At 39.4% G+C, this 25,845-nt stretch overlaps 1 protein-coding gene across 3 annotated transcripts in view; it reads left to right on the forward strand.

Moving 5' to 3' along the window:
- Positions 1-23,804, forward strand: part of PRIM2 (DNA primase subunit 2) — a 287,537-nt gene extending 263,733 nt beyond the window's left edge. For all 3 annotated transcript variants that reach the window (XM_061195198.1, XM_061195200.1, XM_061195199.1), the window contains 2 exons: positions 16,714-16,782; positions 23,232-23,804. In XM_061195198.1, coding sequence (XP_061051181.1) covers positions 16,714-16,782; positions 23,232-23,453 — 291 coding nt within the window. In that variant the 3' untranslated portion in view covers positions 23,454-23,804. The remainder of the gene's footprint in view (positions 1-16,713; positions 16,783-23,231) is intronic.
- The last annotated feature ends 2,041 nt before the right edge of the window (positions 23,805-25,845 follow it).

Genomic DNA, 25,845 nt, shown 5'->3' on the forward strand with positions numbered 1-25,845 from the left:
TAGTAAGAGCTGATGTGAGGTCTTTGGATGTGAGGGTTTTAACCTTTATCCCTCTGTCCTCCCAGTACCTACCGTAGTGTCCTGTCCATGTTAAGGGCTGTGAAAGGTCTGAGATTTTGTCCTCCTTGCTACCTAAGAACTTAGCTGCCACAATTTCACGGATGATGGCAGAAGACCTGAAGGTTATAGCAGGTTATAGCAGTAGCAGTATATCAGCGTTTTCTTGTGTCAGCTCCCAGAGCCCCAGTTCCCACGGAGCAGCGTGAGGAAGGCCAGGTACTGTGGCCTGTGCAGTGGGTTCTGTCGGAGGAGAGAAACTCCGAGTGTGGGGTTCTGGATCTTTCCTCTTGGACAGTGCGCATGCCTGCAGTTCGTTCAGTGGAAGGTTCTGTATGTAAGGCTGTTGGTTACAGGAACATCCTTGAAACAGTGATCTGGAGCAAAGGCCATTGTTCTCTGTGCTTGTAAATGTTTAGAGGTTTGAGACCCTGGAAAATTCTCTCTTAACTGTCCAAGCTGGTGACCAAATGAATAAATAAGTATGTCTACAAGCCAGTTTTTTTATTGGCACCTTCCCTTTTTCCTCCTTAAAATATTGGTATACATTTGAAGCTCAATTTCTTTTAAGAATTTACAGTGAGGTAATAATCCTTGCAGTGCTTTGCTAGTTTGTTCAGTTAACCATATCTGTCAATAGTTCCTGCCTAATTTAGGTGTCTTGAGTTTTGGTTTTTACTTTCATTTTGCTTTCACCTTTTGCATAAAAATTGCAATTTTATGATGAAATACTAATATTTTAAGATATAGACATTTTAAGAATCTTCATTCAAAATATTGAGAATAAAATCTCTAAATGATCTTAAATACTTTTATTTCTCTGAAGAGGTTTTTTTTTTTATTGTGAAAAGATACATGAAATTTTCAGAGTGCAGTTTTTTCACTGGCACCTGGAACAGTGTGCTGTATCCTTTCTTACTAGTAAAGTTGTCTTTTTACTGTGCTGAATTACATATGGCATATCTTTAATTCTCATACAGTTTAATAAAGAAGAATAATTGCTGCCCACAGAGTAACTTTAAAGGTGATAGTTCTTTGTACTATGTGTCATAGTAGAGCTAACACCTTTTGTTGTAATCTGTGAATGCTTTTACTCCTCAGTAGCTTTTCTCTCTTATTAGGTAGAATTGAGCGGTGTGCTTGGTCTGTCACTGGACACAGGACTTCCTTTCTGGTTTTATATTCTGGCCTGCTCTGCGCGATTGTGCCAAGGGCTGGAATGGGGGCTTTACACAATGGACTGGGCCTCCCTTGGCTCTCGCCACCCTGTCATCCCTGTGATGAGGAGTTCAGACCTCAAAGCAACACTGGAGAAGGTGGGACCCATGCGCCCTGGGGCCCTGATGCTACAGGGCTCTGTTCCTCTGCAGCACTTTCCTTTCTTATTTTTCTTACTGTAAATTCGGTTGAAATTCTTTTTGGTTTCTTTCAGGGAAAGCCTTTACTGTGAGATGAATAATGATTTGGGGGTACCTACATTTAGTAATATGTTTAATACATTATTTAAACACTGGCAAATAGTATGAAATAAAGATGAGAATAACTCAGAGTATAAATTATAGTTGGTAACAGGGTTTCAAAAGTCCCAGTTAACTTTTTTTTTTATTGAGGTAAAATTCACATGACATGAAATTAACCATTTAAAAGCATACAATTCAGTACACTTAGTACATTCACAGTGTTGTGCACCCACCACCAGACAGCTCGTGACCCCAGTGAAACCCGGTCCCTGGGAAGTAGCCCACTCAGCCCTGGCAGCCAGCTGTCTCCATGGATCTGTCCATGCTGGGGATTGCATGTAAATGGAGTCATACAACAGGTGACCTTTTGTGTCTGGTTTCTTTTACTGAGCGTGTTTTCGAGGTTCCTCCTTGTTGTAGGAACTGTCAGTACCTCATCCCTCTTTATGGCTGAATAGTATTCCATTGTGTGTTTATCCATTCACCCCTTGATGGGCAGTAAGTTGTTTCCCCCTTTCAGCTGAATGGTCTGAGAGTACCGCTGTGAACATTTCACATACAAGTATCTGTCTGAGTGCCTACTTTCAGTTCTTTTGTGTATACACCTAAAAGTAGAATTGCTGGGTCATAATGTAATTCTGTGTTTAACTAATTGAGGAATTGCCAGGCTATTTTCCACTGAGGCGATACAATTTTACATTCCCACCAGCTGTGTTGTGAGGCTTCTATATGTTCTCCGCTCCCTTGCCAACGTTTGTAATCCCCCCCCTTTTGTTTCAGTTATAGCCATCTGTGTTAGTTTTCTAGGACCGCTGTAACAAAGTGCCACAAACTGAGTGGCTTAAAAAAAATTATTGTCTGTAGTTCTGGAGGCTAGAAATCTGAACTCAAGGTGTTGGCGGGTTTTGCTTCTTCTGAGGCTGTGAAGGAGGATCTGTTCCAGGCCTCTCCTGGTTCCTGGCGGTTCGCTGGCATCTTTCGCTTTGTACATGCGTCACCCTAATCTCTGCCTTCATTTTTACGTGGCATTCTCCCTGTGTCTTTACATCGTCTTCCCTCTGTGCGTCCTCTTTCCTCTTTTTGTAAGGACACCAGTCGTATTGGATTTGGGCCGACCCTAATGACCTCATTTTAGTTTCATTACCTCTGTAAAGACCCTGTCTTCAAATAGGGTCCCATTCTGAGGCAGGAGGGATTGGGACTTTAACATGCCCTTTTTGAAGGAACACAATTCAGCCCATAACACCATCCTGATAGGTGTGAAGTGGTACCTCACTGTGGTTTTTACTTACATTTTTCCGATGACTAATGCTGTCATTATTTTTCATGTGTTTGTTGGCTGCTTGTATGTCTTCTTTGGAGAAATGTCTGTTCACATCTTTTGCCCATTTTGAATTGTGTTGTCTTTTTGTTATTGAGTTTAAGAGTTCCTTATATATTTTGGATACTAGACCCTTATCAGATATCTGATTTCTGTCTTAGTCCATTTTGGCTGCTATAACAAGTTACCATAGGCTGGATAGCTTCTAACAACAGATGTATTTTCATGGTTCTGGAAGCTGGGAAGTCCAAGATCAAGGTGCTGGCAGATTCACTGCCCACTGAGGCCCCATCTCCTGGCTCATGGATGGTCATCTTCTCACTGTGTCCTCATGAGGCAGAAGGGGGTGAGAGCTCTCTGGGGTCTCTCTTATAGAGCACTGATCACCTACCAAAGGCCCTACCTCTTTGTACCATCACATTGGGGGTTAGGATTTTAACATACATATTTTGGGGGGGATATAAACATTCAGTCTATAACAGTTTGCAAATTTTTTCTCCCATTCTATAGGTTGTCTTAACACTTCTTTGATAGTTTCTTTTGATGGACAAGAGTTTTTAATTTTGATAAAATCCAGTATGTTTTGTTCTTGTTGTTGTTACTTGTAGTTTTGATGTCATATTTAAAAGCCCATTGCTAAATTCAAGGTTATGAAAATGGACACCTATATTTTATTGTAGGAGTCTTATAGTTTGAACTCTTATATTTAGGTCATCAATCCATTTTGAGTCAATTTCTGTATATGGTGTGATATACAAGGGTCCATCTTCATTCTTTTTCATGTGGATGGCCAGTTGTCTCAGCACCATTTACTGAAAAGACCATTTTTCCCATGATAATGGTCTTACACCCTTGTCAAAACTTCACTGGACCTAGTTATATGGTTTATTTCTGGACTCTCGATTCTATAGTGTTGGTCAGTATGTCTCTCTTTTTGCCATATAACACTTTTTTGGTTGCTTTAGCATTGTAGTAGGTTTTGAAATCAGGAAGTTTGAATTCTCCAACTTCACGTTCCTCTTTTTCAATATCGTTTTGGCTATTTGGAGTCCCTTGCAATTCCATATGAATTTGAGGATTGGCTTTTCCATTTCTGCAGGAAAGGCCATTGGAACTTACATAGGGATTGCGTTGAATCTGTAGATTGCTTTGGGTAGTATTGATATCTTTTCAATATTATCTTTCAGTCTGTGAACAGGGGATTTCTTTATGTTTGTTTAGGCCTTTAATTCCTTTCAGCAATGTTTTGCAGTTTTCAGCATATGTGTCTTTCACTTCCTGGGCCAAATTTATAGGCATTTTATTCTTTTGAATGCTGTTGTAAATGGAACTTTTTCTTAGTGTCCTTTTCTGATTGTTCACTACTAGTGTTAGAACTACAACTGACTTCTTTGGGTTGTTCTTGTATCTGGCAACTTTGCTGAGTTCATTTATTAGTTCTAATAGTTTTTTTTAATAGATTCTTTAGGATTTTTTCTGTATATAAGACCATGTCATCTGTGAATAGGTATAGTTTTGCCTTTTCGTTTTCATTTGGATGCCTTTTTATTTCTTGCCTAATGGCTCTGATTAGGACTTCCAGTGCATTGTTGAATAGCAGTGGTGAAAGCGGGCATCCTTGTCTTGTTCTTCGTCTCAGGGGGAAGACTTTTGTCTTTCACCAAGGATATGATGTTAGCCATAGGTTTTTCATAAATGCCTTTCATTATGTTAATGAAGTTTCCTTCTATTCTGTGTGTGTGTTTAACCATGAAAATGTGTTGGATATTTTCAGATACTTTTTCAGCATCTGAAATGATCATGTGGCTTTTGTCCTTCCTTCTATTAATGTCGTATATACATTGATTGATATTCATATGTTGAACCACCCTGGCTTCACTGGGATAAATCCCACTTAGTCACGGTTTATAATACTTTCAATGTGCTGCTGGATTTGGTTTGCTAGTATTTTGTTGAGAATTTTTGCATCCTGTATTCATAAGGGATATTGGTCTATAATTTTCATGTGATGTCTTTCTTTGGCTTTACTATCAGGGTAATGCTGGCCTCATAGAATGAGAGGAAGTGCTCACTCCTTTTTTTGGAAGGGTTTGAGAAGCATTGGTATTAATTCTTCTCTAAATGTTTGGTTGCCATCTAGTCCTGGGCTTTTCTTTGTTGGGAAGTTTTTAAATACTCAATCTCTTTGCCTATTACAGGTTTGTTCAGATTTTCTGTCTTCTTAGGTCTGTTTTGGTAATTTGTGTATGTCTAGGAATTTGTCCAGTTCATCTAGGCTGTCTAATTTGTTGGTGTGGAGTTGTTCATAGTTTTCCCTTATAGTCCCTTTCATTTCAGTTAAGTCGTTAGTAATGTCCCCACTTTTCTGATTTTAGTCATTGTGTCTTGTGTCTTTTTTTCTTAGTCAGTCTTTGTCAATTTTGTTGATCCTTTCAAAGTACAAAGTTGTTTTTTTTTTATTTTCTCTATTATATTTCTGTATTTCTCTATTGTATTTCTCTTCTCTATTTTATCTCCACTTTAATCTTTATTTCCTTCTTTCTATTGGTTTTGTGTTTAGTTTGCTCTTCTTTTTTCTAGTATAAAGTTAGGTTATTGATTTGAGATTTTTCTTGTTTTTTATTGTAGTGTTTACAGCTAGAAATTTCCCCACGAGCACTGTTTTCTCTATATTCTATAAGTTTCAGTGTGTTGTATTTTTGTTTTCATGTGTCTCAAAGTATTTCCCAATTTCCCTTTTCTTTAATTTTCTTTTTTCCTTGACCCATTGGTTGTTTATGAATGTGTTGTTTAATTTTTACATATTTTTGAATTTTCCAGTTTTCTTTCTGTAATTGATTTCTTATTTCATCCCACTGTGGTCAGAGAAGATGTTTTCTATAATTTCAGCATTTTAAAATTTATTAAGACTTATTTTGTCACCTAACATATGGTCTATCCTGGAGAACGTTCCCTGTACACTTGAGAAGAATGTGTATTTTGCTGTTTGGGATGGAGTGTTCCATACTGTCTGTTATGTCTAGTTGGTTATAGTGTTGTTCAGGTTCTCTTTCCTTGTAGCTCGTCTTTCTAGTTGTTCTACCCATTTTTGAAAGAGTTTCCAACTGTTATTGTAGAGCTGTCTATTACTACCTTCAATTCTTTCGATTTTTGCTTCATGTATTCTGGGTCTCTGTTTTTCAGTGCATATATGTTTGTAATTGTTCTATCTTCCTGACAGATTTACCCTTTTATCAGTATATAATGTCGTTTTGTCTCTTGTAACATTTTTTGACTTAAAATCTGTTTTGCCTGTTGTTAGTATGGCCCCAGCTCTCTTTTGGTTACTATTTTCATTGAATATCTTTTTCCATCCTTTCACTTTCAACCTATTTTTGTCTTTGGATCTAAAGTGAGTCTCTTGTAGAGAGCACATAGTTTGATTATGTAATTTCAGCCATTTTTCCATTCTCTGCAATTGGAGAGTTTAATCTATTTACAGTTAAAATAATTACTGATAAGAAAGGATTCACTTTTGTCATTTTGCTGTTTTCTGTGGGTCACATCCCTTTGTCCCTCAGTTCTTCTATTACTGCCTTCTTTTGCGATTGATATTTTTGCAGTGTACTGTTTGAATTCTCTTCATTTCCTTTTCTCTATATGTATTTTTATTTATTTTCTTACTGGTTACCCTGGGGATTGCAGTTACCCTCTTAAACTTATGACAGTTAGTACCAGCTTAACCTCTGTAGTATACAAACCTCCGCTTCTGTTTAACTCTGTCCCTCCCCCTTTATGTTGTTGTTGTCACAAATTACATCTTTATACATTGTGTGCCTATTAACATTGATTTATAGTTATTGTTTTATGCATTTGCCTTTTAAATCATATTGGAAGAAAAAGAGGACTTAATATCAAAAATGCAGTAATTACTGGCCTTTATATATGATGTAGTTACCTTTACCAGTGTCCTTTATTTTTGTGTGGCTTTCAAGAACTGTCTAGTGACCTTACATTTCTGCCTGAAGGACTCCCTCTAATATTTCCTGTAGGGCAGGTCTACTAGCAACAGACTCCCTCAGCTTTTGTTTATCTGGGAATGTATTAATTTCTCCATTTTTAAAGGACATATGAATCTTGGTTGACAGCTTTATTCTTTGAGCAAAGTATGTTATCCTGCTGCCTTCTGGTCTCCTTGGGTTCTGCTGAGAAGGCCGCTGATACTCTTGCTGTTTCTGGTAAGTGAAGAGTGGTTTGTCTTGCTCCTATCCATGTTTTCTTTTGTCTCTTTCAGTGGTTTCTTTATAATGCGTTTCTGTGTGTTTTGTCCTCCTAGGAGTTTGTTGAGCTGTTTGGATGTGTAGTTGCACGTCTTGTATATATATATATACATAAATATATATGTATATAAATCTATATTTATATGTAAACATATATATTTATTTATTTCTCAATCTTCCAGTCGTTGGAAAAACCTCATTTGAGTGACAGGTGTTAAGTTTAGTTTCTTTCTTCTAGTTTAGTTTCTGTTTTCAAGCAAATAGGCTATATCTCTTTCTATAGGTAAGATCTTTGAAAATAACTATTAAGTCAAGGATAAATCTTTTTCATCATTTCCATAAAGATCATAGGACATAGTGATTCTGAAGCGGCAAGCTTTTAGGCAAAAAAATAGGATACCCGCCGCACAGTTGTGATTAGCGAGTAAACTGTGGGGTTGCGTTCTGGCCGCACTTCTGTCTGCCCCTCTCAGCAGACTTGACAGGATTCTCACTTGCCTTCCCCTCCCTCCGTCCTCTCCTCAGCCTTCTTTTTCTCTCCCTCCCCTATTCCAAGTTCACTTAGTTGTTTATGTTCCCCTAAAGCTTAAATCCTTTAACCCAAATGTTGGACGTATTTTTAATGATTCAAAACCTTTATTCAAATATAGTAAGTTAAAAGACAGTGGGACATTTTCAATATTAGGGTATCTATATTGTGGATAAAAATAAGGGAGTAATGTAATATGATTATTAAACTTGAGTGTTATATACCTTTCAGAAAGCCTCTCTTCTATTTAGAATTTAGCTGACTTGCCGGACATTTCAGGATTTATGAGATGTGGCACACTTTTCTAATTGGGGAGGGTCGCAGTTTTGATCAGATTTTCCCAGGCATCTCAATGGCCTAAAAAATTGCTATAAGCATTCTTTTTCGCATGTGTTTGCATATATATGTGAAAAACAGATTTAGAGAGCTGGTAATTAAGTAAAATAACCAGAACAATATCTGATACAGACAGAGCAGGTGTATAAGATGTTGTTATAGACCTTATTCTTCCTCACCTGATTCCCATCCCTCTCCCTGCAAAAGCAAACAAACAAGCAAACCACAACTTGCACTTTGTCGGGGTCTGGTTCGCTGTAGTGGGGTTTGCGTGCAGGACGTTTGCTGGGGAGTGCTCTCGGGGTCAGCACCTGTCAGGGAAGGAGCAGGCAGGACAGAGCAGAAGGGGACGTGGTCTCTAGCTGGTCCCACAGGGAGCTCTGAGGTGAGATGACCCTGTGACTGGTCCTTGATAGGAGCGTGCTGTGTCGGCCGGTCGTTGAGTCAGGCCACTCTGGGGAAGATGGCTTTCCCCAGCCGACGGGACTGCTGCCAGCTCTCAGTCGTCAGCACTCTCTGAGCCTGGAGACAGTGTGCCCTGGTCCTGAGGAGTGGGCGGTGTCCTTGGTACTCTGCCTCTGGGGAGAGCGAGTGCAGCACCAGATGCTCAAGCCGGAAGTCAGGACAACATCCACGACCACTCCCAGGGCCCTTGAGTCTGTCCCTTCTGCTCTGCTCTCTCCCCATTGTCCACAGTCCCTCTTCCCCCCGAAAGTCCTTCACACTGATGCCAGGTCATCTTTCTAATATACTTTACATTCTTCCCGTCCCCAAGCATCTTGCTTGGAGTTTCTGTGCCTCCTTTGCATGTCGTCCCCGTGTCTGGGTTGCCCTGACCCTTTCTTTATCTTCATCGTTGTGATTCATTATTACCACTTGGTTCCGTTCTCCCCTGAAACTCATATTGAGCCCTTTCCCCTACCCTTCTTGTAGCATCCTGTGTTCTCCTGTATCAGGTCAACACCTGTTTTGTACTCTTTTTTCCCTTGTCTGTCCTCCCCTCCAGACTGTGTTTGTGGCCTTATCCTCCTTGAGGACATAAATGGTATCTTTCATCTCTATAAACCCAATCCTGGAGTCCCTTCAAGGGGCTAAGTGAATGTGGGCTGCGTGGATGGAGTGAGAGAGTGACCAACTGACTCGGTCATAGTCTGAAAGCTCATCTGAGAGGTGCGGGCAGGGGCTGTTGTGTACACAGACCAGGATGTTTTCCTGTTTGTGTAAACTATACACAGCAATGGCAGGTTTCTACATTTGGATTCCAGTTAATTTGATGGAGTGGTGTCGCTCTCTTCTCCAAAGTATCCTCAAATATGACTGGAGAAACCTCTCAAGCCCTTTTAAAGCCTGTGGAAGAACTAAATTAAGTTAGTAATTTTTTTCCTGTGGTGCTACACCAATAAAAAAAAGAGAGAGAGAGAGAAATGGAAATCAACTGTCTAATTGCAAACGCTCTGGTAAAAGTGCTCTAAGACGTATTCAAACAGAAGGAAGTTTCTTTGGGGAGGAAAAACATTTATTTTATGGCTCAATAAACATTTCCCGAGCACCATCCATGTTGCTGAGTTTTCCGTATGTTCAAGTCTGGAAACAAAAAGATTTAAGAAGCTGTGTTAGAGCTTTTAGTCGAGTGACATTACAAGACATAATTAACTATAATGAAGTAGAAGTGCTTTAAAAAATTATTCTAAATGCTAGTTGAAGAGCCAGAAGGGGAAGATCTGCTGAGGAGGGAGGAGTGACATCAGGGATTGCTTCACGTAGGAAGTGACGTTTGCATTGGATGTGAAGGTGGGGTAGGAGTTCCCCACTGGAGGGAAGTCAGGCTTATCAGGCCAAAGGGGGAACATCCATTCAACATTAGCAAATGTGATCGGGTGTGACTGTATTCCAGTTACCATTCAGGACCCTGGGAATATAGTGATGAACTAATAGCAAGGCCCCTCCTCCTCAGAGGTGATACTCCAGTGGAGGAGACAGACAGTAAAGAAATTCAGTGTGGTGAGAGAAGGCTAGACAGGAGAAGGGCTAGAGTGAGACTCAGGGGAGGTGAGCACATTCAGATAAGGCGCCAAGGTGTGTTCTGAGGAGCCCTAGTCCTGCGAGATCTATGAAAACAGGTTCTGGGGACAGACTAGTTGAGAAACACCACCCTGTTAAGTCCTGCCCTGAAGAAACTTAGATAATTCTGGACTAAACCAAATCAAACAGTGCATTAGACAAGAAAACCCTCTGCGTCATCACTGGCATTTTGTGAGCTAAAATTCCAAAGCATACACCCTGGGAGAAGCTGGACTGGAGTGTGAGGACCCAGGGGCCAGGACTGTGGCCTGATGGTCGTGGCCTTTTGAGCCAGGATGAGGAGTCTGGGAGCCAGCAATGCCAGGGTTAGATCTGGGTTTTAGGAAAGTTAGTTACTATGGTGGCAGTTCAGAAGCTGTCTTGAATGAGGAAGGGATAAATCAAGAAGCTTTGCAATAAAAAGGGAATGATGAGGGCCTGAACAATGGAGAGGAAAAGATTAATTTTAAAGACCTTTGGAGGTAGAATCAATTTATTTGGATAACTATGTTTATAGACAATGAAGAGTGACTCAGAAAAATTCTTGGCACATAATGTTTTAAATGAAGGAAAGCACATCTTCATGAGTGGGAAACTTGCCCCTGACCCACCAGTAGGTGAAGGTCACAGCAGAGTTGTAAGTTTTGTAGGAGAAACAGGGGCCAAGTAATAAGATCAACAGTGTTTCAGACTCTACATCGCAACTGTGTTTTCTCTCACCTTCGAAATAAAGAAAGATTAGAAATGGAGCGGGAAAATATCAGCAAATATCTCCTCTTGAAAGGTTGATTTTTTAGGAAGAAACAAGCTTGTTATCACTTTTAAATGAAACAGAAAGTGACCTTGAGTTAGAGACAGCTGAGCCACGTGTCTGGTTGGTGAGGTCAGCGTCTCCTCCCTGCAGCCCAGGATGGGCAGGTGGCTGCATTCTGCCGCCAGAGAACCATCTGGACCTCATGGCAGGTGCTGAAGCAAAGGCGGAGAGGACGTCTCGGTGGCCGAATGTATGAGCATCAGAAGGGAGAAGGAAGGGTGGCTCTGAGTTATAAAATGTTATCTATATTTCTATTTTCACATACGTATATATGTGTGTGTATAAGTATAAATACAACATTTCCCACCAGTACTTCGTATCGCATATGTTTGTCAATGGCTGTGATCTGTCACCAATCAAATGAGAAAACTGTCGCCTTATTTGCTCTTTGCCCCTCCCCTGCAAGGATATCTTGGTTATTAGCCACTTAATTGGAGTTCAAAACCAAACAGTAATTTGCCTTGAGGATGAAATAGTCGATGAAGTGTAATTAATGCTTTTACCAAACTTAGGAAATACAAATATGGTGAACGTTTTCTTGTAAAGATGACAAACTGCATTGTTAAAAAAAAACAAAAGAAACACTAATATTCTTCTTGATGGACTTTAGTCAGCTGATAAGTAGTTTAAGATATAGAGAGAAAAAAGTTAAAGAATATGAGTTACCAAAATATAGTAGTTTGATATCACTCTTCCTCTTAATTTTTCTTAGCCTTTTGACTACTGATGTATTAGAACAGTTGTTAAGCTTCACATTTTATACTTTAGCCTTGAAATATTGGCATTAAAAACCAAACTCGAATTGCCATTTGAGCAATATTCTTAGACCTTCATTGGAATTTTTCTTCAAATAATAATCTTTTGTTTTCAAATAAGCCTCTATTTGATAAGATTCTTCAGATTGTCTAATTATATTTTTCTAAAGCCTAATTAGGAAACTTCTAGCCTAGGCATCAGAATTGGCACTTGATTTGGTTTCCTCCTTAAAGAACTGTTAGTTTGGTATTAATGCTAGTTCACGAGGAAACCGTGGTGTGCTGTGGCTCTTCCAGAAGGACCGTGGGGGCTGGAGGGGGTTTGTGTCCTTGCTGGGTGGGCACAGCTGCAGGCTGCGGGCTGTGTGGTGACATCTACGGGCCATGCAGAGAGTAGCTCTGTCTCACTGACCACATTTCTTGGGCTTTCTACACTTTCCTCCCACCTGCTTCTTTCACCTTCCTATTTATCTTCTCTTATCTCCGTATATTCCTTCTTCTTGTAGAGTTTTCCACTCTGTGTATATGTGTTTGTCTCTCCGGTTCTCTTTCGAACCCTCCCTTTGGCCAGTCTTGCCTCCGAGCCCCAGCCTTGGGGAGCTGGCCCTTCAGGACCTCTGCTGGCAAGACACACACTGTCCAAAAGCACTACTGCCTATTTCCTCATTCTGGCTTTTCTACAAAATATTTTTTCTTAAAAAAATTTTAATGTCATATTCAACACATGACTAACACAAAAAATATATGTAAACACGCACATTATGAACTAACTAGCTATGCACCCCTGCCCCCCAAGCAAAGCATATTTTAAAAAACATGGTTAGGTAGGTAAGTTCAACATTGATACATCATATAATATTACCACATCCAGTATTTCTTCATTCTTGAGAAAACATAAAAGAAAAATTTCAGCTTCAAAGAAAAGCATACCACTTCTGGTTGAACCTAACATCTCTTCAAGCTCACAGTCGTCTGGCTATGAGTCAAGCGTATCTGTCCACAGCCCAGGGACACGGACTCTTCTGTTAAAACTTAGCACTTTAAAAAAAGGTCACTTGAATTATGACTACACAAAAAATTTAAATTCTGAATGAGACCAACTCTTCCTAAGACCCTGAATTTCAGGAAGGAAGGATGGCTTAGTGATCACAGCTGTCATGCGTTTCAGCCGTTGCTGTAGACCCCTCCCTGGTCAGCCCCGCCAAGTTGGCAGTCAGCCTTCTCAGTGTCTCTGAGTTCTTCCAGGGCTGTTCAGACATATCGCAGAGAATTGAAGCTTTGACTCCAAGTTCCGTTACACAGCCCTCCGGACATCTGTCCTTCTTGGCTTTTGGTGTTTCATTTGCCACATTTCGGTTTTTGCTCCTGTTTGACGAACTACATTTTAGTGTCTTGCTCACACCCCACTTCTCCTTTCTCTTCCTGTTGATTGTTAGCTTTGTCTTTCCTGCCGTGGAGTCACCCAACCATCAGCACATGGCACCAGCACCATCCTCAAAATAGACGTACCTGTGGGATATCTTAATACAGTGTTTGCCAGGGGTGTTTGTATCAGAAAATTTAAGAAGAGAAGGTGCAGAGGTGGTCTGCAGTTGTGCTGTGTGCAGACAGCAGAGCAGCAGACTCACCTGTGCAAAGGCTGAAGTCAGCAGGGGGTGGCTGCTGACTCTAGGGGGCTTGAGGCCTCACACTCTTACTCATCACGTTGCCTAGCAACTAGTAAGCGGTATTTGTGGTGTTTTACATTTATTTTACATGCTAGTTCCTACCGATATGTGGGCATCTTACTGCATTTTATTTAGGAAGTCAGTTGGGGTAGGGAGAGGGTTCTTTACTCCAGAACATGGGGAGACAGGCCCTTGTGGAGTGTTTTCACATAGAACAGCTGTTTTTCAAAAACAGCCCATGGCCACGAAGTGGGAAATGCTTCTATCTCTAATTGCACCCCTTCTCCCCACTACGACTGTCAGCACCTGGTCCAGGCCCCCCTCGTCTGTCCCCTGGACTCTTGCAGTGAGCTCACTCTCCACCCTGCCCCCAGCACAGCAGGCAGAACATCCGGTGAAAATTTGAGTCGTCCACTTCACTCCCGTGCTTAGAGCACTGCAGCAGCTCCCCGTTCCACTCAGGAAAACCAAACCTCATTCAGTGTCCAAGACCCTTCCTTGTCTTTTCCTGTATCTCTTTAATGTAGATCATAATGGGAAACTAAAGTATATATTTTTATTTGTTGTTGGATTTCTTTTTAGTAATATTTCACATTTTCTATCTTTATTTTATTTATTTATTTTAAAAATTTTATTTATTTTTGGGTGCATTGGGTCTTCATTGCTGCACGCCGGCTTTCTCTAGTTGCGGTGAGCGGGGGCTACTCTTCATTGCGGTGCATGGGCTTCTCATTGCGGTGGCTTCTCTTGTTGCGGAGCACGGGCTATAGGCGCACGGACTTCAGTAGTTGTGGCACATGGGCTCCATAGTTGTGGCTCGCGGGCTCTAGAGTACAGGCTCAGTATTTGTGGCACACGGGCTTAGTTGCTCCGCGGCATGTGGGATCTTCCCGGAACAGGGCTCAAACCCATGTCCCCTGCATTGGCAGGCAGATTCTTAACCACTGCGCCACCAGGGAAGTTCTATCTTAATTTAAAACATGTAAGTTTTTTAAGGAAAAACTCTCTTAAGGAAAACAAGATCATTTAGTTGCATATGATTTTTCAGTTTTTAATTCTTTCTGCAGTTAAATGGCCCACACTAGACAGACACGCTCCTCTATTTTAAGAGGGTATATTTTTTCATCTGAGAAATGAAGACAGTCCCTACCAGTAATACCCAGTCACCTCAGAGCAGTCTTTCTCTCAGGTTTCTCCTATTGGCTCACTTACTGTCTCCCTGACCTGTTAGTTGCTATCTTTCTTCTTCCCTCTCTCTTCTCCTTGGGACTCAATTTATCTTCCTCTGAACAGCTTTCCTAGCCAGTGAAAAACACCCTGTTGCCTCTTTTCCCCATTACACCTCTACATCTGTGCAGAAACGTTCATCCACTCAAATGTGCTGCAACATGATAAGTGAAGTTGTTTAAGGATAGATAGGCAAATGATTTATTTATGAATTTGTAAGAAAACTTCAAATAAAAATTCTTCCTAGAAAGATGAAGAAAAATGTCAGAGGAGAAGTGAATGATTTTCCTTAAGGAAGAGCCTAGTCTCTGGAGTGGAGTAGGGGATGGGGTGGAGAGGGGATTGTTGTGTAATTAATCTAAATTTAATTTTTTGATGGAACCTAAAATTTCAAGATACATCAGCTTTTCTCACATTCTGTGGCTTCTCTGTCAATTTCCCATAATAACTTTTGTATATGTGTATGTCACCCAACTAGGTATTTTTATTAGTATGTTTCTTATAAGTATTTCTTTATAGCATGTTTCCCAAACATATATACTGGATTGTTATATATAATGTTACATATTTATTTTGCAAGGAAGATATCTAAATATACCATATATATGTATATATATAAATAAGAAATGTATATACACAGAATAAGATGTTAGATTCATTGTTTTGTTTTTAAATAAAGGGAGTTTATTACATACCATACAGTTGGGATTTTTGTCTATTTCTGTGAATTCATTTTCTCTTCAGGTAATTTATGGCATCATTTAAACTTAAGTTTATGTTTGAAGTCCTTGCTTCTCCAAAATTGTAATTCATAGATATTCATACCTTGGTATCACTGATGTTTGCCAGTACTCAATTGCAAGTTTATCTCAGCACAGTTTGAATTATCTATGTGTAAAAACATAGGCGAATATGAGCTCAGAATGTTAGAATTACTTTAAAAACTTTGTGACTTTCTTCATTTTAAAAGTTTATAGTCATTCATTTAAAACTGATTTATTTTTCACTTTTGCTCTAATGATTCAAGAAAAGTAGACAGTTCAAATAGGCAGACAGGCAGAATCTTGGGTGCTGTGATTGGTTGGCATTTACACAGGTCTTTCACGTAGGATTTAATAAAAGGTGACCTGAAATTTAGAAATGTAATCTATAAGACAGTCAGAGAAAAACAGTTCTTTTAAGCATACTCTTGTCAGTATAATGTGATGCCCATTCTGCCCTGTAATTTTTTGTGTGTATCTGTTAAAAGTTGTAAGCTATATTCAGTAATGAGGATAGCAAGAATTTGAGACTTCATGTACATTTCTTTTTGTCATAGGAAAGTCAGCCTTTTGAAAAGGGATAGAAATTAACATTTCTCCAGAATTATTTTTTCCTTCATTTGAGGCTGTCTCTTAATTTCAGCATTTTACTGTGTTTTATGAACAGGCCAAATATATATTCTATTTATTTGTCAGGGGAGGTGATAAAGGTGATAAAACTTTACAAATTTCAACTGGCATTGCAGTCTGCTGATAAGGATGGGAGTTTGTGCCGTTCTGAAGAGATTACATGAAGTAGAATTGGAAAGCAAATTGTATTTACAAAAGATAGGGTGATGTTCCTAATAGGTGGTCAGAATAGACTATTTACTCTCACATTCTGCTGAGCTTTACTAGAAATAACTTCATTTCAAAAAAGGACAAATCTGATTGAAGGCAAAAGCATTCCCTCTCCACAGATACTCATCCGAAGGGTTTACATTAAATTTTTCTGATGGGCACACAGCTGTATTTTATGCTGTATCTGTACAAACTGGTAATGTGGAAAATAAAAATCTAAATAGTATACTTGATTGCTTCATGCAGCAACCATTTAGACTACTAGATTTATATCTACAGTTTTGGAAGAGATGTTGCAATATGATATTCTGACAATAACTGTCGAAGTCATAATACTAGGATCTGTTTTCATCTTGTTGTCAAGGTAAAGTTACTGAAATTCACATTTGGTAGGTCAGCAAAATCACTTACTATCTCTTGTCATCAGTGGTTTAATGCCAACCTAAACAGCTACTGTATGATGTCAAAATTATCACAGTGTCCAGGCTGCAGGGGTACAGCGTGCTACATGATTTAATGCATTTCCTGTCTGGAATGAAGATTATGAAAAGGCTGGCAACCAGGAGCTACAGTGGTTTAGAAACTTAATTTCTAATTTTTCTTTCTCTTTTTTCCCTTCATTTTAGATTTTGGATTTAGTAAAAGGGACACATTACCAGGTAGCCTGTCAGAAGTTCTTCGACATGACACATAATGTAAGTAAATTTTTAAACTTTATAACCTGATCCTTTGTCTTTTGTTACTCTGTGTTTCATTCAGGATTTTTTGCTGCAGCAGTAGAAACCACTCCAGCTGTTTTCAGTGGAAAGGGAATTATTACACGGTATGAGGTTGCTTATAGAATTTATAGAAGGGCCAGGGAATTAAGCTTGGATGCTACAGAACCAGGAATATTGTAACTAAGAGAAGCTACATCCTGAGAAAATCTTATTATGGCTGCCACCCACCACTCCACTTCTAGGGATAAGACCAAGGGTTGGCAAACTTTCTGTGAAGGGCCAGGTTGTGAAAGTTTGAAGCTTTGTGGTCCACGTGTTCCCTGTCATAGCTGCTTCCATCTGCTGCTCTCGTGCAAAAGCAGCCCAGACGGTGTGTGAAGGCGCGGGCATGCTTCTGTCCCAGTAGAACTTTATTTACAAGAGCAAATTCTGGGCCGGACTGGACCCACAGGCCTTAGGTAACCACTTCTCAGAGTAGGCCTGGAACACTGGCTTCAGCTGTCCAGAAGAACCAAAGGCTTTTGCCATCTTTCTTGTAGAAAACTGGATGCTTTTACTTGTGGTTGTCAACTCACGTTACCCTAATCTAGTTCGCAAGTCTTGTGTTTATCTGCATGGTGACCTAGGTTACACAGTGGACCCCTAGCTGCAAGAGAGTCAGGGAAACGTGTTTGGTTGTTTTCTTGCCAGCCTCCTATACAAAAGGCCTGCTAGTAGGTCCTGAGAGGTGTAAAGCATAGGTCACAAACTCAGAGGCCTGCAGGGGTCAGGCAGATAACCCAAAAAAGTGAAACTGCCTGAGATGAACACCACTGAAGAAGTCATGCTGTTAGAGACGTTCACATTGACAAGTTTTAAGGCCGTGTGCAGGCCAACAGCACATCTGCAGGTCGACTTAGCTCACAGACCCCCAGTTTGCAAGTACTGGTCCTGTTCATGGGTTCCTAACCTAGGAAAGACAGCCAAGAATGCACCAGAGGTCCATGCACCTCTTGAAACATTTTTTTCTCTAAGTACATATGTGCGTTTTTGGAGTCGAGCATTTATCAGGTTTCAAAGGGATTCGTGACCTTCCCAAAAAAGATGCTGCATGTATTGAATTCATCATCAGCTACCACGGTGTGCTAAGTTTTTTTTTTTTTTTTTTGGCCTCACTGCACAGCATGTGGGGTCTTAGTTCCCTGACCAGGGATCGAAGCCGTGCCCCCTGCATTGTAAGCGCGGAGTCTTAACCACTGGACTGCCAGGGAAGTCCCCACAATATGCTAAGTTTTATAATCATTTATGTTTTCTAGTTTTCATGAAATAACTTTTCTTTCGTGGTTATATAATTGCAGAATTTCTTACATATTTCATAGGAAAAATATAACATCACTGATAATAATGAAAATAATAACGGTAATATCAGCCAACACCTACAGAACCCTTCACATGTGCCAGGCCCAGCGGTTAGTGCTCTGGACACACTGGCTCATTTGGGCCACACTTCAGACCACAGCTGGGCATGATTTGCATCCCCATCATGACAAAGCTTAGAGAGGCTGAGAGCCTAAGGTCCTAAGGAGTGGAGCTTAAATTTGAACCAGGCTGTCGAGGACCTCATCTAGAGCTCATGATCTAACCCTGACTGCTGTTCTGTAAAACCTGGGACTGTATTTGTAATAACAGGTGTGGAGGCCATTAGTATTTTCCTGTCTAGATTCATGATGCAGCCTTCATAGTTTATGGTAAAAAATAAACAGGCCTAGTGATTCTGCGTGATGCCCTAGGGACCACAGCTGGTTAGTGGGAGGTCTGGAGCCAGAACCCTGGTCTGCTCTGGGCCATGGGTCCAGTCCTTTTACTATTACACGTAACTGTTGAAAATAGTGTTTTTATTTAAAAACATAAAAATTTTATTTTCACACAGTTGAAAGGACTAAACATCAATAAAGTAGTAAACAACAACAATAAATTCTCATCAGTTTTGTCAGAATAGGAATCTCAACAGATAAGCCACATCTGTTTGGTATTTTCAGCATCATCTTTGCAAACTCTTTCCCTCGTAGACTGTATTCTTTAATTTGCTTGCTCAGCTTGAGAGTTTTAATTTAATATATGTTCTTAATTATTTGTGGACCCTTTTAATTAAGAAGCCTCAGAACTTTAACAAATTGAGGTCTATTATTCAACCTCTTTCCTTTTTTTTTAGAGAAGATATGAAAATTAGATTTAAACACTGAGTTTGTGACATCACTAAAAAAAAGTGCTTTATTATTTCTCAAATCTGCTTTTGTAGCATCTCTCCTATTGATTATTCCTGCAAGAGTATTACTACTATAGCCAATTTTTAAAACTTGCCTTAGATTAATGAAGATATTAAAAAGACATATGTCTAAATCCTCCCACATATAGAAGTAGTCTACTTTAAGCCACATATAAATCAAGGGAATAAAAAGGCTGTTTGTATCCACTAGATGTCTCACTATAGATTTTTTGTTGTGAATATCTCTCTTTGCTTATTATTTTTTCTAATTTAATTTAAAAATAGAATCTATTTTTATTTCATGTTGCTGCCATTCTGCCTGCTCCCCGCCCACCAAAAAACCTCCTATGTTTATCTTCTTGAGGCCTCTGTGATTAAACTCACTTTAATGAAAGTTTTGAAAATGAACCAGTTAACTGATAACATTTACAGCAGTGCTGCAGTGGTTCCATATGGCTTTTTTGGTAAGACCAGCTGCCTCATTATAAGCTGTCATTGCAAAACCTCTTGATTAAAACCCAAACATCCCATAGGTAAAACAGTATTGCTTCCAGTCCTTCAAAATCCACATTTTCTGTGGCAGAAATATGGGACCTATGTTTGTGTGAAGGTCATTGTGTGCAGAACATGCTCATTCCAAGCTCATGTTTGAGAGAGATTCACTTAGTAGATATCAAAAGCTGGCCTGCTTGAAATCTGTTTTCCTCAGTATTTTTAGGGAGCAATGTTTTATATTGAAGTGAATTTTTTTTTTCTTTTGGCATACTCCATTTGTAAATGAAAATACTAGGCCTTGTGTAGATTAAACTCTGGATTTTAATTGAAAATAGTTTCTTTAGAAATAGATCTCTTTAAGCGCTGAGTCATTCTGAATACTTATTTTCCAAATAGCTGAGCATAATTCCCTTTTCACCATAGAAATCTCTACAAAAATCTTGTTAAAATCTATCACACATTTTCCTGCAATCTTAAACAGTATATACCAAGTACATTTAAGCTTTGTAATCATCACTCAGGATCATTGTGGAGATCAGTTAAAACCCTGGGCCGGGAGCCGCACCGTCTCTCATGCGGGTCACTCACTGCGGTGCCTTCCTCACTCCTTTCCCAGCAGCTGCACACATGCACCCGCCCAGTTCTTTCTCGTCCACACAGCTGCTAGGGTGATCTTTAAAACAGAAAAACCTGATCATTTCAGTAACCTGCTTTTAAAAAAAACTTTAAAAGCCTTCCCCATTGCTCTTCAGGTAAAATCCAAAATTTATAATGTAGCCTATAAAGGGCTCCATCCCACTTCTTTCTTCTACCAGTCTTATTTTAGCTCTTTATGGTACTTTGGGACTTCCAAGATAACAGGACAGAATGAAGATGCATCACAGAATTTCCCTCTCCCAGTATTTAACAAAATGTACAAAACATAATAAAACAATCATCAACCACAAAGAAAAAACATCACCCGTAACAACCAAACAAGAAAAAAGGCAAGGAAAGAAACAAGATTCCCAGCAGACAAAATTTTGAAAATTCTCACTTAGTATTTCCAAATCTAGAATGAAGCAAACTGAATATTCCTTTTTTTTTTTTTTTTTTAAATGAGTAAAGGAAAGAGCTGCTGACTTTGAAGCAATAATAAGTGAAATGTGGGATTTAGATGTGGGTAAATCTCTTTCTCTATTCTTTTTACTAATTAATTTTAAAGTAAAATCTATTTTCGTTCTATTTGGTTTATGCTTCTCCCCTTCCTCCCTAAAAATCCCTAATTTTATTTCCCTGAGCAAAATGAAAGGTAACTTCCTTCAGGCAAAAATAAAAGTGAAAGAAGGAAAACACTCAAAAGAAAGAACCCATCCTAGAAGAAATACAATCCAGTAAACAGAAGGAAACTCTTCATAAGTTCATCATGCTACCAGGCATCTTAATAGATGTTTGGTAAAATGAGCTTACTTAACAAAATGAGTTAAGAAAGGGTGATTGCAGACCTAAGAGAGAAACTGAGAAACATGACATCATACAGAACCATGGTTACAGGCCCTCATTTCAAGACCCTTGGCATTGTTTTAGTTGGTTAATAAAAGTATTAATTAAAATGGGCAGTCATAAAAAATATGTATTTTTTAAACATTACATTTTAAAGGTAAAACATTTGAATGCCATTTGTTTACTAATCTTTTGATATAAGGGCAGGGTCTTTTGTTTGAGTGTAGGTTTGGGATTGGAATTTGATTTCATTTTTTTCCAAAAACCATATGCATAATATACCATCACCAATTTCCAGTTTTGGTTTCTTTAAAGTGGAAAAGGAACCTAATTATAATACAAAGCAATCTGATCTTTCTCCCTATCTTTTGGGAAATTCGGTTGTTTTTTTTTTTTTTTTTAAGTAACTTGACTTTCTTGAGTCTTTCCAAGCATTTAATTTAGATTTCATAGAACCAACTACTCTTTCTTTTTACACTCATATTTCTTTGGTTTTCCTCATAGCAACCCTATGACATAGCTGCTATTATTACCTCCATTTCATGGGGGAGGAAACTGAGGCTTAGTATAAAGATTACCATATTTCATTTGTCTACATTGAAATCTAATCATTCACTTTAATCCACAGAGTCATCTTCTGTGATAGATATATTGACACTTTTGACAACTTGAAGCAAGGTGTAGAAAATACCTGATATGTAATTAATTATCACAAAAGGTGCTAGCTTCTTTTTGCATGAAATGACACCACTGTGTTTTTTATAATCTTCATAGACAAGTTAATCTCTAGAAATAATATTTATAATGATACGATTGTAAGTTTGTTTGACTTTCCATAAAACCTCTTAAAACAGATTTCAGAGTAACTAAGTGATCTAAAGGCCTGAATTCTAATTCAGACAGATCCAGTTACTAGTGCTCTATGACTTTGCCTAAACCATGTAATCTCTTTGGGTCTCAGTTTCCTAGTCTGTACATGGAGGAGATTCAGTTTAAAGTATTCCCTACATCTTTCCAATCTCTAATATTCTCTATTTATAAAAAACATAAAGTCTTCTGATTGAAACGTGCTAGGCAATAAACTTACTTTTCATGGAACACTTTGTAAAATGCAGACTTTATATTGAATCTCCCAGTTTTTTAATGAGTTGGATGAAAAACAATATAACAAAGAAGTTCACAAATGACTCCATTGTTAATAAAAAATCCTAGATAAAACATTCAGGAAACATTTTGAAATTAAGCAGCAAAGTAGCAGGTAAAAAATTGTTCTTAGTGATCTGGGTAGTAACTCTTAAATCAGTGTGTACACTATCAATCTGCTATACACTGAATTATTATAAAAATATTGGTCCAACATGTATCAACAAGTGACTAAAGAGAATCAGAGAATCCTGAGGTTCTGAAGTAAGTCTTACCGAAAAAGACCTTGTTTCTGTTTATGGGTCCACCTGTTAAGAAGGTTCATCCTGAATTGTGACAGTAACTTTTAACTCCCTGCTAGTCCATTTTAATCTACCATAAGATTACACATATCTTTAATCACATCACTTCCCTTCTTAAGGAATTTTAGTGACTCTGTGATGCCTACAAAATTAGGTCTAGGCTACTTACCCTGGTTGTCAAGGCTCTCCGTGGTCTAGCCCCAGCCTGTCTTTCCAACCTTATTTCCTGTTACCCCCTTTCTGTGCCTTTCACAGCAGCCCACCCGCACCACCTGCTTTCCCAGACATTCCTCTTCACCCTGCCCCTGGGGTCCTGCTGCTTGCATTACCCTGGACCTCATTATACAAGCTTTTCACTCTCTCATCTTTCCAAACCCAACTCATCTGGAAAGATCCTCCCTCCTTTTTTCTTGTTTTTCTTTTTTTTTTTTTAACAAATATTTATTGGCCAACAAGATGCCAGGCAATGCTTGGATGTGCCTTTGAGCCGTCTGAGGTGGCAGGTAGGAGTTGGGTGGGGAAGCAGAGCCAAGTGCAAGGGTCTGGGCTGGACGTAGAGCGCAAGATTCATCACTGTCAGGCGGTGGCTGAAACTCCCTGTGAGTGAAATCATGTAAGCAGTGGTTTGAGTGTTTTGAACGAGAATCTGTGTTTCGTGTATTGAGTAGGTTTTGAATGAGGTCTGGGTGGTTCTTGACGTCCCTTTATTTGTACTTTTGTTACGTATTAATGTGATACACATTTGCTTGCCTGTACAGGTAGATGATTGTGGCTTTTCTTTGAGTCATCCAAACCAGTTCTTTTTTGAGAGCCAGCGGATCCTCAGTGGAGGTAAAGACGTCAAGAAGGAATCTGTCCAACCAGAAACGCCCCAACCCAAACCGAGTGTCCAGAGAAGCAAGGATGCGTCATCTGCTCTGGCCTCGCTCAACTCCTCTCTGGAAATGGATCTGGAGGGACTGGAGGAGTTGCTTCAGTGAACGATTCCTGGGCAGTTGGTAGCCTGTCTTCCTCTCTAGTTTTTATTTCCTACTTTACAGTTTTATCTTTTTCTTTTTTGTCTGCCTTCTCTCTCCACCCGACCCTTTCATCCATCTGCACGTGCACGCGCTTCACGGGAAGGCCGCCTTGCAGGTAAAAACAAAGACCTCCGGTATATTTTGCTTTGACAAAAGAGAAGAGGAAGAATTTCTTTTGAAATCTAACGCTTGAATGGTGTGATTTAAGTCCCGTTTTAGGAGATAAAACAGCTTTCTGGACTGCTTACAGTCCCCTAGAAACAGTACGACTAAGAACAGCTTTTATTTTAACACTTACCACTGTAATGTTGACCCAGGACTTTTCTGGACCATTTTTGTTAATAAATATCAAAATGTATAATGAGTGTGTCTGCGTGTAACTGTGAGTCATATTATGCTGTAACAGAGGAGACATTACCTCAGCTTTTAAAGTGGTATTTTGGAGTATGCAACGTATTGCCAAATCACCAGTGAAGATTTTAAACTGTTTTTCTTTTTCCTTTTTCTGTTGAGTTGGTCATTTGAGGTTATTCCACATCAGCAAGGAGAACTTTTACCCCTTTGAGTGGTGGCAAACTTTACTGAAGTGAGTTGTGACTCAGGAATTAAGAGAAACGGAATGTGTACAGTCATACTGTTAACAAGTAGAAGGATTTTATTATATAAAGTGATGGTCCTCCTTATCCGCTGTCGTCTCCATTCACTCGGGGAGAACAGCCCGTCACTAAGGGGAGAATGTTCTAAGGAGAGTCTGCAGTGTTTCTTCATTCCACCCCTGGCTTCCATACCTCATTGCTTCTGTGGTTGCTGTGAACTGCCAAGTAGGTTTGGTAAATTCATCAACTTCAGTGGTGAATATTCCCATATTTGTAATAATGCCTGTTTTCATGCCAGCAGTGGAGTTGGTGGATGTTGTGGCTGGTCCCAGGGGCACTGGATCAGCGCCCTGCTCTCTGTCTGCCCTTGGTGAGTGGCTAACGCACCGTGTGCCTGGACCTCGAGGCCCTGATCTGACACATTTCCTCCCCGTGGGCTCTGCTCACTCACCCAGAGGATTTGGACTCACAGAGGGGAGACCCAGGTTGAAATGTAACCTGTCCTCACCTACTCCCTTGGATTATGTAAAAATACCATTCTATACAGTCCTCTTTTCCTGGGGAAAAGGGTACTTGCCCTTTATCCTTTTTTTTTTTTTTTAAATTCTTATTGGAGTGTAGTTGATTTACAGTGTTGTGTTTGTTAGTTTCAGGTGTACAGCAAAGTGATTCAGTTATACATATACATATATCCACTCTTTTTGCCCTTTATCCTCTTGAATCACATGAGACACTGTATTGTATTCAGAGAACTGGACTGTTAGAAGTACCACATTCTAAGTCCTGTGGGAAACTGCAGCGATGAGAAAAGGATTTAAACAGGATCAGAGCGTCAGAACCTAAAAATGTCAGCTCATCAGGTTTTTATCTTAGGCTGCTGAGCAAAGATTTCTTGGAATATTTAGTAACATATAATTAAATGAGATATTATCTGAACCTTTGCTTGTCTTTTGTGAATTATTACCTCGTTCAGAAAATAGTGTTATTCCACTACAAATTACCTCTATAAATCTCTCCCTTCTGAAACCATCTGCTATTCCTTGTATCACGTATAATTCTCAGCAGGAATCCAATGACTGCCGACCACTCCATCCATGAACTGCAAAACCACGCCCTTTTTTTTTTTTAATGTTAAGAACGAGTGCTTCATGTGGCTGTTTTAACCACAGAATTAAGTTGTGATGGAAAGCCAAGCATAGAAAGGTAGGTCTCTGTTGTATTAGAAGGGAAAAACAAGCAGCAGTCTTACTACTGTAGCTCTGTGAGAAATCTTAGGACAGGGTATTTCATATCTGGCACAATTTGCAAGGCTCTCTTTTTCTCCTGCCGCACGTTCTCCTTTCTTGAAGCCTGTGCGCCCATCAGCTAACAGCTCAGAGCCCTCGACAGCAAGCAGATATGTCTGAGTTGACTATTTTATCCTAGCAGCCTCAAGAACTTGAATGTTTTGTGTCTAGTCAAATTCCAAAATAACACTAGTTTAAATATTAGTTGTATTACCAGTTCCATTTCTTTGTAATAAGGCTTGATCTCCTGTCATGTATTATACAGAAGAATATATAAATATTTTGTGAAGTGTGTAAATTAGAGGATAGGGGTTAGAGGTTTATGTAAGAAGATAGACATTAATGCCTTTCTGGTGGTTTGTGGACTTGGAAAAAGCAATTTATTTTTCATGCTTCACAGGTCTAGACAATTTTGATTGTTTTCTTTGAAAGACCTGTTTGAATCAGATGATGTAGGAAGAACTCAAAAGA

Source organism: Eubalaena glacialis, chromosome 7 (assembly GCF_028564815.1).
Source record: "Eubalaena glacialis isolate mEubGla1 chromosome 7, mEubGla1.1.hap2.+ XY, whole genome shotgun sequence".
Lineage (NCBI taxonomy): Eukaryota > Metazoa > Chordata > Mammalia > Artiodactyla > Balaenidae > Eubalaena > Eubalaena glacialis.